The sequence below is a fragment of the Oryx dammah genome, unplaced genomic scaffold, assembly GCF_014754425.2.
Source record: "Oryx dammah isolate SB20612 unplaced genomic scaffold, SCBI_Odam_1.1 HiC_scaffold_8, whole genome shotgun sequence".
NCBI lineage: Eukaryota > Metazoa > Chordata > Mammalia > Artiodactyla > Bovidae > Oryx > Oryx dammah.
In genome coordinates this window covers 40894744-40912300 of record NW_024070192.1, presented here as the reverse complement: position 1 = coordinate 40912300, position 17557 = coordinate 40894744, and the positions used below count along the sequence as shown (strand labels likewise).

The 17557-nt window shown below is 39.0% G+C and overlaps 1 protein-coding gene across 1 annotated transcript in view; it reads left to right on the top strand.

The window, feature by feature from the left end:
- EFCAB5 (EF-hand calcium binding domain 5) overlaps nt 1-17557 on the top strand; it is an 85432-nt gene that overhangs the window by 29151 nt on the left and 38724 nt on the right. The window contains exons 5-6 of the mRNA XM_040243848.1: nt 2895-2965; nt 15448-15603. Coding sequence (XP_040099782.1) covers nt 2895-2965; nt 15448-15603 — 227 coding nt within the window. The remainder of the gene's footprint in view (nt 1-2894; nt 2966-15447; nt 15604-17557) is intronic.

Below are 17557 nucleotides of genomic sequence, written 5' to 3'. Positions count from 1 at the left end.
ACCAGTGCATTTTCTTGGCAAAATGCTATTATTCTTTGCCCTGCTTCATTCCGCATTCCAAGGCCAAATTTGCCTGTTACTCCAGGTGTTTCTTGACTTCCTACTTTTGCATTCCAGTCCTAAAGACTATTGAGTGGGGCACTCTCCTCCCCACTTCTGATGTCTATGTCAGAAGCTTTCTCTGCCCCTTTTCACTGTAATAAAATTTCTGCCACACAAGAGCCCTGAGTGGGCAAGCCTGGTCTCTGGTTCCAAAGCTACATATTCAGAGATCACGAATCCAACATCATTCACTGTAAGCACTTGTATCCTATCAAATTCCTAGAAAATATTACTTACTTTCACAGAATTTTAAAAGAAAGATACAATGTCATAGCTGTGATATGGAGAAATACAAGGAAAGATATAAGAAAATTAAATGTGCCATATTTCAATATATAATTGCTTGGCTACAACTTCACTGAAAGACATATGGAATAGTCAGACATTTGTTCCCAGTGGCTCAGATGATAAAAAAAAAATCCACCTGCAATGCAGGAGACCTGGGTTCAATCCCTAGGTTGGGAAGATCCCCTGGAGAAGGAAATAGTAACCCACTCCTATATTCTTGCCTAGAGAATCCCATGAACAGAGGAGCTGGGCGGGCTACAGTCCACGGGGTCGCAAAGAATCGGACACAACTAAGTGACTAACATTTTCACAATGAATGTTTAGATATAAGGAAAGTAAAATTATGTACAATCAATTATACTCTTTGTATTTGACATTTTGAAATAAGAGCAAAATGAATGGATTTGTATATATATGTAGAATCCCCATGCACAGAAAAACTACAAATGTAGACTAACATGGGTATATTATATTGGAGCTCAGGTACAATTTATAATATTATTTTCCATTATATAATTTTCTAAAATGCTGACCAGCTCTTGGCAAAGTTCCAAATGAAGCAAAAGACAATTCTCAAATTTTGATAGTAGTTACATTCTTGGAAAATTCAACAGCAAAAAATATACTGTGTGTTTATATGTAAAATAGAATAGATTTCACACTCAAAATTAATCTAAGCAATGTTTTTTTATCTACTTGAATGTCTGGCAGGAGGGGGTAAAGTCTTTACTGTGCAGGAATTGCACTCACTTCTCAGGTTTTTTTATTTAAACCAATGACTTCATTGACTCTCAATCATATTTCCATCCCAAATATGCCACCTGAGTTCTACATACTATTTGAAAAGATCTGCAAGATGAGTGGTGAAGCAAAAAAAAAACAACTTGCAAGTTGCAGATCAATATGATAATATTTATGCATAGAGAATCAAAAGATATATGTGTATATATACATTTTGTTGCTGCTGCTGTTTAGTCACTAAGTCCTGTCTGACTTTTTGCAACCCCATGGACTGTAGCCCACTGGGCTCCTCTATTCATGGGATTCTCCAGGCAAGAATACTGGAATGGGTAGCTATTCCCTTCTCCAGGGGATCTTCCCAACCCAGGGATTGAACCAAAGCAGATTCTTTACTGTCTGAGCCATCAGGGAAACCCCATGTATTTTCATATGTGTGTGTGTGTGTGTGTGTGTATATATATGTTTACTGACCAAGTTCTGTACAAAGCTATGGTTTTTCCAGTAGTCATGTATGGATGGGAGAGGGAGATGGCACCCCACTCCAGTGCTCTTGCCTGAAAAATCCCATGGATAGAGGAGCCTGGTAGGCTGCAGTCCATGGGGTCGCTAAGAGTCAGACAGGACTGAGCGACTTCACTTTCACTTTTCACTTTCACGCACTGGAGAAGGAAATGGCAACCCACTCCAGTGTTCTTGCCTGGAGGATCCCTGGTGGGCTGCCGTCTATGGGGTTGCACAGAGTCGGACACAACTGAAGCGACTTAGCAGCAGCAGCGGCAGCATGTATGGATGTGAGAGTTGGACCGTAAAAAAGGCTGAACACTGAATAATTGATGCTTTTAAATTGTGGTGTTAGAGAAGACTCTTGAGAGTCCCTTGGACAGCAAGGAGATCAAACAAGTCAATCCTAAGGGAAATCAGTCCTGAATTAAAAGGACTGATGCTGAAGCTGAAGTTCCAATACTGTGGCCACCCGATGCTAAGAGCCGACTAGTCAGAAAAGACCCTGATGCTGCGATAGATAGAAGAAGGGGTTGATAGAGGATGAGATGGTTGGATGGCATCACCGACTCAATGGACATGAATTTGAGCAGGCTCCAGGAGATGATGAAGGACAGGGAACCCTGGCGTACTGCAGTCCACAGGGTCGCAGAGTCAGACACAACTGAGCGACCAAGTACACACACACATATATGAAAATACATAGAAAAGTTGCTGAAAGGGTGACAACAAACCACTGATAGTGGTTTCTAGTAGAGCAGAGGGGAGGGAGAGTGCTGGGGGGAGGGGGAGGGAAAATGGCCCATTTTCAGGTTTTCCTGCTTATATTTCCTGCTTGTATTATTTGAATCTCTTACCAAAAGAACATATTCATATATTATTTATTTAATTAAAAAAACATTAAAGACAAAATAAAGTCTTTAAAAAGCATTTACGTTTTAGGACCTTCTAGCATAAACCAACAACAGATATTTTTGTAGTCTTTTATACTATTGACATGCCTGTTTATTTCTGCTTTATCTTGACACGATCATTAAAAATGTAGGCATGCTCTTAAATGTTTGAGTTCCTTGGCTAAATAGAAGCCAGGAAAAATTATAATCTTGTAGTAATTGGAATGTCACCCAACTCTATATCATTCAATTATAAATATTGATTGGCATTAATAATTTTATGTTCTTTTGGAGTACTATAATATGAATATAAAATGTGAATGTGTTACAACCAAACTAACTATCAAATAACTTTTGTTCAATAATTAGAAACATGCTGTCTACCAGCAGATATTGCTGACTCAATGAAACCAAGATTGAACAAAACAGAATTTATACAAGTAAGAAGTTACATTATTCATTATTTGAAACAAATTATTTTGCAGGTCTCAATCATCTTTTGGTGGATGTCATACATACAGTAACTTGGAATTAAATAAATGAAAGCATAACAGCTAATTTGGGGCTTCTGAGGTGGCACTAGTGGTAAAAAACCACCTGCCAATGCAGGAGATGTAGCAGATGCAGGTTCGATCCCTGGGTCAGGAAGGTCCCCTGGAGGAGAGCATGGCAGTCCACTCCAGTATTCTTGTCTGGAAAGTCCCATGGAGAGAGGAGCCCGGCAGGCTGCAGTCCATAGGGTTGTGCGGGGTGCACTCCGCAGAGAGAGAGAGAGGCAGTGAAACTTCCCTCAGCAAAGCCGAGGAGTCCCGAGGAGGGGGAAACCTGCTGTCCGCCAACCCAGCCCCTCGGGGAGCGAGAGACAATCAGACACAACAAAGGTTCTGTCTGCGCAGCTCCGCTTCATTGCCACAAACTCTCGGTTTATATAGGCAAGCAAGGGGGTTCTGGGAGGGACCTCCCATAGTTGCACCAGTCACGTTAAAGGTCAATGCCATAGTTGCACCAATCACGTTAAAGGTCAAATCATAGTTGCGCCAATCACGTTAAAGGTCAAATTATAATATGCATATTAGGTAAAGTCGTCATGAGCTTAACAGGCGTCTGGTAATCACGCACTGTCCACGTGCACGGAAGTCAAGAGAACCAATCAAAAACTTTAACACAGGCCACGCTCCTATCTCTTCCACCGGACACCCTCTTGGTTTCCAACCGTTAAAAATAGCCCCCTTTTTTTAAGGTTTCCCACGTAGGGCCCCACAGGTTGCACAGAGTCAGGTACAACTGAAGCAACTTCGCGGGCAGGCAAGCAATAGCTTATTTTATCAATTCTCAGATGTATACTTTAAAATATTTCACTTCAGTTCAGTTGCTCAGTCACGTCCAACTCTTTGCGACTCCATGGACTGCAGCCCACCAGGCTTCTCTATCACCAACACCCAGAGCTTGCTTAAATTCATGTTAATTGAGCCGGTGATGCCATCCAAACACCTCATCCTCTGTTGTCCCCTTCCCCTCCTGCCCTTAATCTTTCCCAGCATCAGTGTCTTTTCCAATGAGTCAGTTCTTTGCATCATGTGGCCAAAATATTGGAGTTTCAGCTTCAGCATCAGTCCTTCCAATGAATATTCAGGACTGATTTCCTTTTGGATTCAATGGTTTGATCTCCCTGCATTCCAAAGGACTCTCATGAGTCTTCTCCAGCACCACAGTTCAAAAGCATCAATTCTTTGGCCCTCAGCTTTCTTTATGGTCCAACTCTCACATCCATACATGACTACTGGAAAAACCATAGCTTTGACTAGACAGACCTTTGTTGGCAAAGTAATGTCTCTGCTTTTTAGGTTGCTGTCTAGGTTTATCATAGCTTTCCCTCCAAGGAGCAAGTGTCTTTTAATTTCATGGCTGCAGTCACCATCTGCAGTGATTTTGGAGCCCAAGAGAATAAAGTCTGTCCCTGTTTCCATTGTTTCCCCATCTGTTAGCCATTAAGTGATTGCTGCTGCTCCTGCTAAGTTGCTTCAGTCGTGTCCGACTCTGTGCGACCCCATAGACGGCAGCCCACCAGGCTCCCCCATCTCTAGGATTCTCCAGGCAAGAACACTGGAGTGGGTTGCCATCTAATAAGTGATTAAATTAAATTAAATCAGCAACTCCTGGAAACTTCAGCAATTCTTATTCCTAATTTTATAGATGAAGATACTGAGGTTCAGAAAGGTTAAGTAACTTGTGGTTAAGTAAGTGGAGCTGGAGAAATTAGTATTCAGGCCGTTTGCTTCAAACTCAACACAAAATTACACTTGATAATTTATGATTTTATTGTAGTGGAATAAGCAAAAGAAGCAGTTTAACAGTATTAGGGTCCTATTTCTTCAGCCTGCTTTTATATTTTTTCATGACTTCCCTCTAATTCCCCTTGTTTTTCTAAGTACCAGAGTCAAGGTAACTTTCTCCTCCACTCCTTCACCCTTGCTTCATGGACAGTGATGACTGTGCACTAAATACAATTTCAAGATTCTGTATGAAGGATTTCTGGAACCCTTGAAATGATTATCATGTAGACAAGAACTTGGCAATCCTGTCTCTATTATGTTCTGATTTCTTAGATTCTGTATTTGAGTATTTGGTGTCCATTAGTCACAGGGCCAAACTAATGGCCAAAATTGTTTATATATTCTCTGTGATCCAAAGCACATACTCCGAACCACCTACTTGTTTAAACCTCACTCACCAAACCAGTATTTCCCCTGCCTCAAATCAACCCAGGACCAGATGCCAGATAACTGGGGACAGCTCCTGTGCCTCAGAGTCTACTGGGATTATTCAAATTGCCAGTCCTAAACTGTTTACCCTGCCCTGCCTTATCTTTCCTGAGCAAACTCCAATAAAGACTCTGTTCTGGACCAAGGAGGATGGTGGAATTAATAGAGAGGCTAGGTTGTGAAAATCCCCTGGAGAGGGAAATGGCAAACCAATGCAGTCTTCTTGCCTGGGAAATTCCATAGACAGAGGAGCCTGGTGGACTGCAATCCATAGAGTCGCAAAAGAGTTGGACATGACTCAGCAACTAAAAACAAAACAAAATATTCCTTCGTATGGACATAGCACACTTTATCCATTCATCAGTTGGGCTGTTTTCACTTTTTTATTATTGTAAATAATGCTGCTGTAAACATTTGTGTATATATTTTCCTGTGAGTGTATGTCTCAGTTCCCTTAGGTATATACCTAGGAGCGGAATTGCTGATTCATATACCAACTCTATGTTTAACCTTTTAAGAAACTGCCAGACTGCTTTCCACAGTGGCTGCCTGCCCTGTTTCACATTCCCATAGTGAACTCCACATCCTTGGCAACACCTGTTATTCTCTGTTTTGTTTGTTTACTTTGTTTCATCATTTTGTTTTTTAACTATAGCCACCCTGTGGGTGTAAAGTGGTAGCTCACGGTGCTTTTGAAACGCTAAATGGCTCTGATGGCTAAAATGACACCGAGCATCTTTTCAGGTACTGGAGACTTACATATCTTTTTTGGAGAAATGTCTACTTATATCCTTTGACCATTTTTAAATTGGGTTATTTGTCTTTATTATCAGGTTATTAAAGCTTTAATACTGTCTATATATTTTATATAATCCAGATATATTTGACAATCCCTTGTCAAGTATATTTTAGAAATATTTTCTCCTATTCTGCTGGTTTTCTTTTCATTTTCTCTTCTTTTTTAAAAAGTTTCGTGTCCTCACTGCTGCATGTAGGAATTTAGTTCCCAGACCAGGGATCAAACCTGCGCCCCCTGCAGTAGAAGCGCAGAGAGTTCTAAGCTCTGGCTTGCCAAGGATGTCCCTCCTTTCATTTTCTTTTCTTTTGAAGTCGCTCAGTCGTGTCTGACCCTTGGCGACCCCATGGACTGTAGTCTACCAGGCTCCTCCATCCATAGGATTTTCCAGGGAAGAGTACTGGAGTGGGTTGCCATTTCCTTCTCCAATCTTGATGATGTCCTTCAAAGCACAAAATTTTTAGTTTTGATGAAGTCCAATTTGTCTATTTTTTTCTTTTGTTGCTTTTGCTTTTGATGTTATATCCAAGAAACTATTGCCTAATTAAAGATCATAAAGATAGGCTCATATATTTTAGAGTTTTAACTAATATATACGTCTATTTAAATGTCTGATCCTTTGAGTTCATTTTTGTGTATGGTGTGAAGTAACAAAAATTTTTACGTATTTGATAACTTAAAAAGGCAAAAAATAAGTAAGGATATGAAGAAGCTGTTATACTGTTCTATATATAATAAGATATTATTTAATATAATGTCTGTTATGTAATAAGACATTTTACAAGCATATATAGAACTTCAGTCCCTACAGTTACCCTGATTTAGTTTTCAAAGAATATTGATCAGACTTTATCATAAATAGGCCACCAAGAAAACTTTGTAAGTTTCAAAAACTAGAAATCTGATGTTATATTTTCTTGAAAGTGAAAGTCTTTCAGTCATGTCCGATTCTTTGGGACCCCATGGACTGTACAGTCTATGGCATTCTCCAGCCAGAACGCTGGAGTGGGTAGCCATCCCTTCTCCAGGGGATCTTCCCAACTCAGGGATCTAACCCAGGTCTCCCACATTGCGAGCGGATTCTCTACCAGCCGAACCACCAGGGAAGACCAAGAATACTGGAATGGGTGGCCTATCCCTTCTCCAGCAGATCTTCCTGACCCAGGAAGCAACCCAGGGTCTCTTGCATTGCAGGCAGATTCTTTACCAGCTGAGCTACCAGGGAAGCCCATTTGTTATGTAATAAAACTGGAAAATAAACAGTTTTAAAATTATGTAAGCCCAACCATTTTGAAATTTAAAAATACTTTATATTTACTCAGTTGAGAAATTATAGTCTTAAAACTTTTAAAAAATATAGTAGGGTGAAGAATTTTAAAAGCACAGATAAATATAAAAATAGAATAATAATGTATATATTCCCATAACCTATTAATAGGATTAATTCTTAATAACACCATGGAATACTTTTTTAAGGAAAAATTACTTGATTTTGTAAAAATTATCATGACTAAACAAAAAGTATTCAAACAACTCATAAAACTGCAAAGATGAGGATTTAAAATTTTTCATAAATTTCTTTTTAAAAACATTTATTTATTTATTTGGCTGCACTGGGTCTTGATTGCAGCATGTGAACTCTTAGTTGTAGCATGCAGGATCTAGTTCCTCAACCAGGGATCAAACTTGGGCCCCCTGCATTGGGAACACAGAGTCAGCCACTGGACCACCAGGGAAGTCCCTATAATTAATTTCTTACCCAGAAATAACCACTGTTAGTCTTAGATGAACATCATTTAAAACAGCTTTATATTTTTTTGTCTCAGTAAATAGAGGTATATATAATGTCTCAGTAAATAGAGGGATATATAATGTGGATGTCATAAATTTTGTTATAAAAATTTAATTACTTTAAATAAAAAGTATTTAATTGTACTTGATTCCAACAGAGGAAAGAGAAACTAAAGTATAAATAAGGGAATTATTGAAATTGGACATATCGTCACAAAAATTATTCTAAAATCATTCTAAGAAAAGGCAATATGATGAAGATTAGGAAAGGTTACAGTCATTTTTTAAATCACATATTTCAATTACATAAAATAATAGTTGACACACTACTATAAAAGGTGAAGGGTTTAATATTTCCTCATATCTTCCTATCTTTTTTTCTTTTTATGTTCCCCAAGTTTAGTCTAGTTTTTTCTCTTGGCTGTGCCCCTCAGCTTGTAGGATCTTTAGTTCCCTGATCTGATGTTGAACCCCGGCCCCAGCAGTGAAAGCACCAAGTCCTAACCGCTGGACTGTCAGGGAATTCCCCCAATTTATCTTATCCAGATTCACATTATTTACTTTTTTTTCCTGTAATTATAGTTCCTATAGTTGATTAATCTTAGTCTAATATTTAAATGGATTTGAGGTTCACCTCCTGTCTTTTTACAATGGTTTTTCTATTCCTGAGTTATTTATTTTTATTCATCTCTTAATTGGCTAAATTTCTTGTAAAGTTTTTTCAGGAAGGTCACAAGGGTGCTATATTTTCTGACTTCTTTTATGTTGAAAATGCCTGCATTTTGCCTCTGAAACTGTATTTTGAATGAATATACTGTATTTGGATCACCTTTTCTTTCCACCTCAAAACAATATAGACATTGCTTAATTATTTTCTGGTATTGGATGTTGTGAAGTCTGATGTCAGTTTTATTTCCTCCATTCATTTAAATTAATTCAACAATATGTACATATACACATACATACATATCATATATGAATACATATATGTATATAACCATACACGATGTTTGTCTGTTTGTGTGTATATGTATATATGTATGTAAGTCCACTCAATTAAAGGGGAAAATGGGTAAGGGTGGAATATATATATATGTGCTGTGCTTAGTCGCTCAGTCGTGTCCGACTCTGCAATCCCATGGATTGTAGCCCACCAGGCTCCTCTGTCCATAGGGATTCTCCAGTCAAGAATACTGGAGTGGGTTGCTATGCCGTTTTCCAGGGAATCTTCCCAACCAGGGATTGAACCCAGGTCTCCTGCATTGCAGGAGGATTCCTTACCCTCTGAGCCACCAGGGAAGTCATTATATATATGTATGTATATACACACACACACTTAATAGTAACTTTCAGCATTCTATGTAATACCTTTGTAGATGTATGTATCTATATATATGTGTGTGCATATGTATATGTGTGTTTGTATAAATAAAATATTTTTAAATGAGTGGTTTGGGCTAATAATAACAGTTTTTCTGACATTTCCCACCTTCTCCTAAAATGCAAGTAGCACATCTTAAGTTACTTTATTTAGAGTGAAGAGCTGTTACATCAACAGAAACCAAGGAAGTGTTTCTTATATAAAATATTATTGGATATATTTAATTATATGATCAATAAATCACTAAGACATGACATCAGACAAAGAAGTAGTGTTTAGAACACCTAAATTTTAAAAAATTTATCTAAATTTTTTAAAATTTATTTATTATTGAGGTAACTTTAGTTTATAAGGTTCATGTATAACATGGATGGAATATTTGCTTTTAAAGAGGTGTGTTTTAAAGTTATTCTGCCAGCATTCAATGAAACTGAAACAAAATGAAATTATGTCAGCTATTACACATAGGCGCCACCCAGTGGCGATACTATGCCATGCAATTGCCCCTCTGTTTTAATGAGCAGTGTAATTTGCCTTCAGGTTGCAGCATGTTTGGAAAAAATGAGTCACTGAGTAATAATTACTGATAATATAGAGAAAAAGACAAATGGAGAGAATGAATGGCCACATATACTTCCATATTCACATCATTTTTCTAGCATTTCTGTTTTCTGGTGGGTAAATGAACAGATGATAATCTTTTTGTTGACTGTAACCTCTCTTTTCATCTATTTCACTTTATTCATCATTTCATCATTTTCATTTTATTCCAGTAAGTGAAGACCAAAAATAGCTATTTTAGAATATTTACTTCTAGTTTCTTACTTCTTAAGTATATACTATTTACTCTCTGTGCTAGAACAGAGCTCAAAGTTCGAGTTGTATTTCTTACACTTAAGGATCAAATAATGCATTGTTGTATGGGAGTGTGCCTGTGGGTATAGGCGGGCATTTATGTCCATGTGTGTATGTGTGCGCGCATGTGCATACATACACTGGATGAAGCCAGAGTAGGGTACAGGGAATGAAAGAATCAAAACAGAAGCAAGTTAAGGATGTGCATGCGTGCTCAGTTGTGTCTGACTCTGCGACCCATGGACTGTAGCCCGCCAGGCTCCTCTGTCCATGGCATTTCCCAGACAGGAATGGGTTGCCATTTCCTCCTCCAGGGGATCTTTCTGACCCAGGGATCGAACCTGAGTCTCCTGCATTCCAGGTGGATTCTTTACCTGCTGAGCCCTTGGGGAAGTCCCCAAGTTAAGAACACATGCCACAAAAAGACAATTACAAAGCAATGAACAGGTGCAAAACATTGTGAGTTATACTATTATGTTTTTATTATGGTGCTGAGGGATGCGCAGTAGAATAAAAATGAGACTTCAGTGGACCAGGATTCGTGTAGGAAAGTTTTCTAGTGTTCATGAGTTTTAAATTTCTTCTACTTAAGTATCTCTGCCTTGTAGCTCCTTACTTTAGAAAGAACGCTAAGAACAATGCTTTAAATGTTTATTTATTGACAAGAACGATTTCTATTGAATTTTTATTTTCTATTGGAGTATAGTTGATTAACAATGCTGTGTTAGTTTAAGGTGTGCAGCAAAGTAATTGGGTTTTACATATACGTGTGTCTATTCTTTTTCAAGTTCTTTCCCCATTTACATTGCTACATATACATAATATTGAACAGAGTTCCCTGTGGCATACAGTAGGTCCTTGTTGGGTTACCCATTTTAAATATAGCAGTGTGTACATTGACAGGAACAATTTTAAATGTAAAATGTGCTAGTTTATTTGAGATTGTTTTGATTATAAATAGAATATTTAGACTCATAAGAAATATATTTTGGGAGAGTGTCAAGTTCATTTTAAATTCTCAGAGCACTCTGGCTCCCATGAGACAACTCTTCCTAGGAGGCAAAACTTAACATTTGCATCATTTTTACAGTGAGTTGTTCAAGGAGGTATTGTGCTCCCTATACAAATTTTTAAAGGAACAGTCGTGTGTTTTTTTTTAAATTTATTGGAGTATAAAGTTATTTCACAGTGCTGTGCTAGTTTCTGCCATACAGCAAAGTGAATCAGCCATGTATATACACATGTCCCCTCCCTTCTGGATGTCACTCTCATCACCAGAGAGCATCAAATAGAGCTCCCCATGCTATACAGCAGGCTCTCACTAGTTATTTATAGCAGTCATAGCAGTTTACACATGTCAGTCCCAGTCTCCCAATTCATCCCACCCTCCTCCCCCACTGGGTATCCCTACACTTGTTCTCTATGTCTGAGTCTCTATTTCTGCTATGCAAAGAGGTTCATCAGTACCATTTTTCTAGATTCCACATGCTGTATGAACCCACCACTTCTTCAATGATAGACAGCATATATACTGTGTAGTTCAATATTCTCTGGTTCTTGTTTGCAGACATCTCTGAAGTGTTATTTACTACCAAAGCTTACAAATACAGTTTGGAAGTTAATACCTAACATAGTTTCCAAACACAGTTTCTTACTGTTGCTCTCAGGTCACCCACTTCATGAACTCCCCTGTGTATCTATAATTAAATGTGTGAATCCCAAGGCCGTAGAATGTAACGATTGCTGCTGCTGCTGCTGCTGCTGCTAAGTCGCTTCAGTCGTGTCCAACTCTGTGCGACCCCAGAGACGGCAGCCCACCAGGCTCCCCCCTCCCTGGGATTCTCCAGGCAAGAACCCACTGGAGTGGGTTGCCATTTCCTTCTCCAAGGCATGAAAGTGAAAAGTGAAAGTGAAGTCACTCAATCGTGTCCAACTCTTGGCGACTCCATGGACCGCAGCCCACCAGACTCCTCCCAAACGTGACATTTACCTCATCCTCAATGTTGTGATTTTCCTGTCAGAAATGAAAAGCCTAGAATTCATTATGTTGGGATCCAGTACATACAGATAACGTGACTGAGCACAGTTCAAATGTCTGACAGCTCACAAAGTGATTAAACAGAAGGATATTAGTAATCATATTCTCAAATTCATCTAAGCAATTATGTCAGGATTTATGGATATTAATTGATTCGTTCCTTGGGAGGATGTAATGCTACGATATGTTTTCACTTTCCTGTTTTTACAAGAGACCCTGGCAGAATGCTGTAATTGTTCTATTTGGAATTTGATATGTAGTTCAGTTGGCATCTGGTAGTCTTTCATGTCATATAGCCCAGGCTTACAGAACATGTTTATTCAGAAAATCCATAGGCTATAAATCTAGAATGTTCAAATGTGTCTTGGAGGAACAGTTAAACTAATTCTTGACTTGATAGCATTCCCACAGCCAGAAAACGCATATGGCTTTGAGGTCAGTTCCCAAAAGCTTAATCCAAAACAAGATTAATCTTTTTTTTTTCTTCTCTCTCTCTATTTTTGGCCATGCATAGCATGATGGATGGAGAAGGCAATGGCACCCCACTCCAGTACTTTTGCCTGCAAAATCCCATGGACGGAGGAGCCTGGTAGGCTGCAGTCTGTGGGGTCGCTAGGGTCGGACACGACTGAGCGACTTCCCTTTCACTTTTCACTTTCATGCATTGGAGAAGGAAATGGCAACCCACTCCAATGTTCTTGCCTGGAGAATCCTAGGGACAGGGGAGCCTGGTGGGCTGCCGTCTATGGGGTCACAAAGCATCGGACACGACTGAAGTGACTTAGCAGCAGCAGCAGCATGATGGATCTTAGTCTCTAACCAGGGATCAAACCTGTATCCCCCCATGGACCACCAGCAAAGTCCCAACAAGAGGAATCTTTTCATGAATCAGTAATTTTTATTTCAGCTTTAGAAGACAGAGCCACAATATTGCCAGAAAATATCAATTATTCAGTAATTCTACCTTACCAGTAATTTAGAAAAGTATCTACTATTTAAGAAAAATTAACTGAGGACTGAACAATAGGATCTTAGAATACTGGTATAATTAGGACCAGTTTCCCCAGACCATCTAGTTCAAGCTTCAGTGAGTTTGAGTGAAAGAATCACTCAGAAAACTTCTGAAAACATAGATTTTAGGACATAAAAACATAGGATTCTAAAAACATAGGATTTTAGAAACCAAAGTTTCTGATTCAGTAGGTTTGGAGTAGGGCCCCCAAATTTTCAATTCTAATAAGTTCTCAAGGGACCACACTTTGAGAACCACTGATCTCGTTGGATTTTTCCTTTTAAAATGTGAATGTCAGCTGAGAGGACTTTTATTTTATAAAGAAAACCTTCTCCATCAATTTATTTACCTAGTTCAAAAGGAAACGAGACTTCAGGGAACTTAATGTATGAAATACCTATGCTTCGTTTATATAAAGGAGCCTCTCCATGACCCAGTGAAACAGCTACTATGGTAGCTATTAAGGAACAAATTAAGGAACTGTAAAGTCCAGTGACTCATTCAAGGTGATGGTTGTTGTTTAGTCGCTAAGTCGTGTTGGACTCTTTTGCGACCCCATGGACTGTAGCCTGCCAGTCTCCTCTGTCCATGGGATTTTCCAGGCAAGAATACTAGAATGGGTTGCCATTTCCTTCTCCGGGGTATCTTCCCTCATCCTAGGGTACTCAGCCAGTAAATATAGGAACTGAGCTTTGAACCCAGACAAAATGTGAAGTCTTAACCTGTACACTACTCTGCTTCCCAAGGCAACAAATGAGAACTTAATTGTGCTCATTAATCCATCAAGAAGCTGTTAAGGAAATGAAATATTTAGAAAAGCTCCTTTGCTCTGCTTTAAGTTTTCCTCTTTTGATCTCTAAGCCAGTTGAAGGATGGTTTATGGTTCACTAATATGGATTCAAGTCATATTTCTTACATAATACATCCTAAATTTGCCCAGATGATATTAAAGAGGCAATGAAATATGGAAATCTAGCTATGGAAGCAGGGTCATTCTGTACAAATTTGGCTACCTCTTTGCTTGGGGCAGAGAAAGTAGTGGGCTAACACTTAAAGAGGATCCCACTGAGAAACTCACTGAGATACTTATAGTCAAGGATAGAACAAGATTGTAATGTTCCTGATCTATCATAATATCAGAAATCTGGAAAGTAATACGCATTGATGTTGAGGCTGAGGAGAAACGACCACTCATAAATTAGTTGTGGGAGTGCAGAAGGTGAGAGTGAAAAAGGATACACAAGCCTGATGTCAAAACCCACCAAAAAACACGGAAGCTTTTCTTTTTGTTAATAAATATTTATTTGTTTAGCTGCACTGGGGCTTGGTTGTAGCACACAGGATCTTTACTTGTGGCATGTGAGCCCTTATTTGCTGCCTGTGGGATCTGTTTCCTTGATCAGGGACTGAACCCAGGCTCCCTGCATTGGGAGCTTGGAGTCTTAGCCACTGGACCACCAGGGAAGACCCCAGACGCATTTACCTTCTAAGCAAACAATCTCTTGTCCGGGATTCTATTCACCAGGCCTCAAGAGGTATAACCTAAGAGTATAGATATTCTCAGATTCTACACTTTCAAAGGAAAAAACAAATCATAGACAAAGGATTTGTATTCATCGTTTAGTCTCTTAGTTGTGCTTGATTCTTTGTGACCCCATGGACTGTACCCCACCGGTCCTATGTCCATGAGATTTTCCAGGCAAGAATACCAGAGTGGGTTGCCATGCTCTCCTCCGGGTGATCTTCCCAACCCAGGGATTGAACCCATGTCTCCTTCATCTTCTGCACTGGCAGGTGGATTCTTTACCTCCGAGCCATCTGGGAAGCCGTCCCCGTCCCTTACACGCCAGTAATTAAATGTAGCCAGTCTTGGAAAATGAAAACACATGCTCTTATATCCCCCACATCAAAAGAAAAACTGCATTCCATTTGAAGAACTATTCATTTACTGGCCACATTTTATGACAGCTGCTGTTTCATACCATGAGGTTAACAACTGCTCCCATATAAGACTGATGTGACCTAGAGGGAAATTATTCCAACAGTGTGTACTGGTCTATGGCATATGTAACTGGTCTGTGATGTTGGGGACTGTATTGATCCCCTCTCTCTGCAGCACAGCCATAGAACAGCATTAAGCTGAAAATGCTTTATCTAAGTGACAGCAGATGATATGGAAAAAGTTGCAGCCAATAAATGCATGCACATCAGTGGAATCCTTGGGGGGAAAAAATCCAAGTGAAGAACACAGTTGTTAATTAATCACCTATCCTCTTTTTCTCCACAGCTCATCTCTTTCCACATTGCAGGCTTTAAAAGTGAAACGTTTGAGAAGCTCCTAAAGCACCTTTGCCATTGTGCAGACGAATTCAGGGAGGTCATAAAAACTGACATGCGGAGACAGATGTTTGCTGAACTCTTCTTGCATTGTGACCGTGGGAAGGTAGGAGAAGCCTCTTAAAGTAGTGCTTCTCACACTATCTGTGAAGGACCAGTCTTTAGGTTGTTGATGGTGATATTTTTAATATGTGGACTGATAATGAAAATGGATTACTAAGAGGGAAAAAGGAAATAAAAATACAATCCAAACATATTCTAATCTAAGAGCTATTAACAAACACAGGGAAGTAAATTACTGATTTATGTTTAATTTTTTTTGTTTTACCAGTTCCTACAATTTCTCTTGGTTTTCCCTTTGACTTTTTTTAAAAAGATTTTTTTGATGTGAACCATTTTTTTAAAGTCTTTATTGAATTTATTGCGACATTGCTTCTGTTTTATGTTTTGCTTTTTAGCTGCAAGACATGTTAGATCTTAGTTCCCCAACCAGGGATCAAACCTGCACCCCCTGCATTGGAAGGCAAAGTCCTAACCACTGGGAAATCAGGGAAGTCCCTTCTCTTCAACTTTAATAAATAGCAACTGATTAAAAAAAAAATACAGTCCACATTGTGTTACTACCAGATTCAAATCTGATTTATTATCAGTTACATTCTCAAGTTGCTATAACATTTTCTAGATGCTAGTCTCAATTCCTACCTTTCTCATCACACACAGACTGGTACCAGCTTGCAGACTACATCTTGAGTGGCACTGCATATGATTTATAACTTGTCTCTAAGTTTCTTTCCCATTTTTAAGAGTGGGTTACTTAGGATTTTTTTTTTTTTTTTTGATTAGGATTGTCTATGCTGGTGTCTTCCTAGAGAAAAGAGCTACTTTTCTCTTTGGGGAATAGAAAGCCTGCCACATTTTATTCTGATTCTTAAAAACAAGAAAGGTTTATATCAAAAAGTATTTCTAGGAATAGGATTTAAAAGTGAAAGTGAAAGTCACTCAGTCGTGTCTGACTCTTTGCGACCCCATGGACTGTACAGTCCATGGAATTATCCAGGCCAGAATACTGGGGTGAGTAGCCTTTCCCTTCTCCAGGGGATCTTCTCCACCCAGGGATTGAACCCAGGTCTCCTACATTGCAGGTGCATTCTTTACCAGCTGAGCCACAGGGGAAGCCCAAGAGTATTGGGGTGGGTAGCCTATCCCTACTCCAGGGGATTTTCCTGACCTAGGAATTGAACTGGGGTCTCCTGCATTGCAGGCAGATTCTTTAGCAACTGAGCCATCAGGGAATTTAGGAACGCACTATTGTGCCAGGACACCAAATGAATTTGCAAAAATAGATTCCAACTTTACTGAAATATATTTGTTTATGAACGTTATGCTTATTTATTTGTATCCCCATATTCCTGAAAAGATTTAAGGAAGCTTATGTTATTCAGTCACTTAGTCATGTCTGACTCTTTGTGACCCCATGGACTGCAGCCTGCAAGGCTTCCCTGTCCTTCACCATCTCCTGGAGTTTGCTTAAACTCATGTCCATTGAGTCAGTGATGCCATACAACCATCTCGTCCTCTGTCATCCACTTTTCCTCCTGCCTTCAATCTTTCCCAGTATGAAGGTCTTTAATGAGTCGGCTCTTCACATCAGATGGTCAGAGTACTGGAGCTTCAGCTTCAGCATCAGTCCTTATAAGGAAGCTTATAAGAATAGATAAAAAGTAACAAAAGAACATAGATTTTAAAAAGTAGGATGAAAGAAGAAAAAGAGGATACTATATGAAGTTGGGAACAAAGCTGTAAATGCATACCATAATGACCTAAATATTTGTTCTGGATTCGATTCAAGATCTGAATGTAACCTCCTAGTAGTGAATGTGAAATATGACATATTTTTGATTATATGACACAATAGTGTTGACAGTGTTTTAAGATAAGTTTGAACTGGAGCTAAGAAGGTGCAGAAATTTGGGTATAAAAAGTATAGTTAGGAGTTTCAATATTCCATCTACATAAAAGTTTCAAATCTCATGTAACAACTGATTGCCAACTTTCTGTTT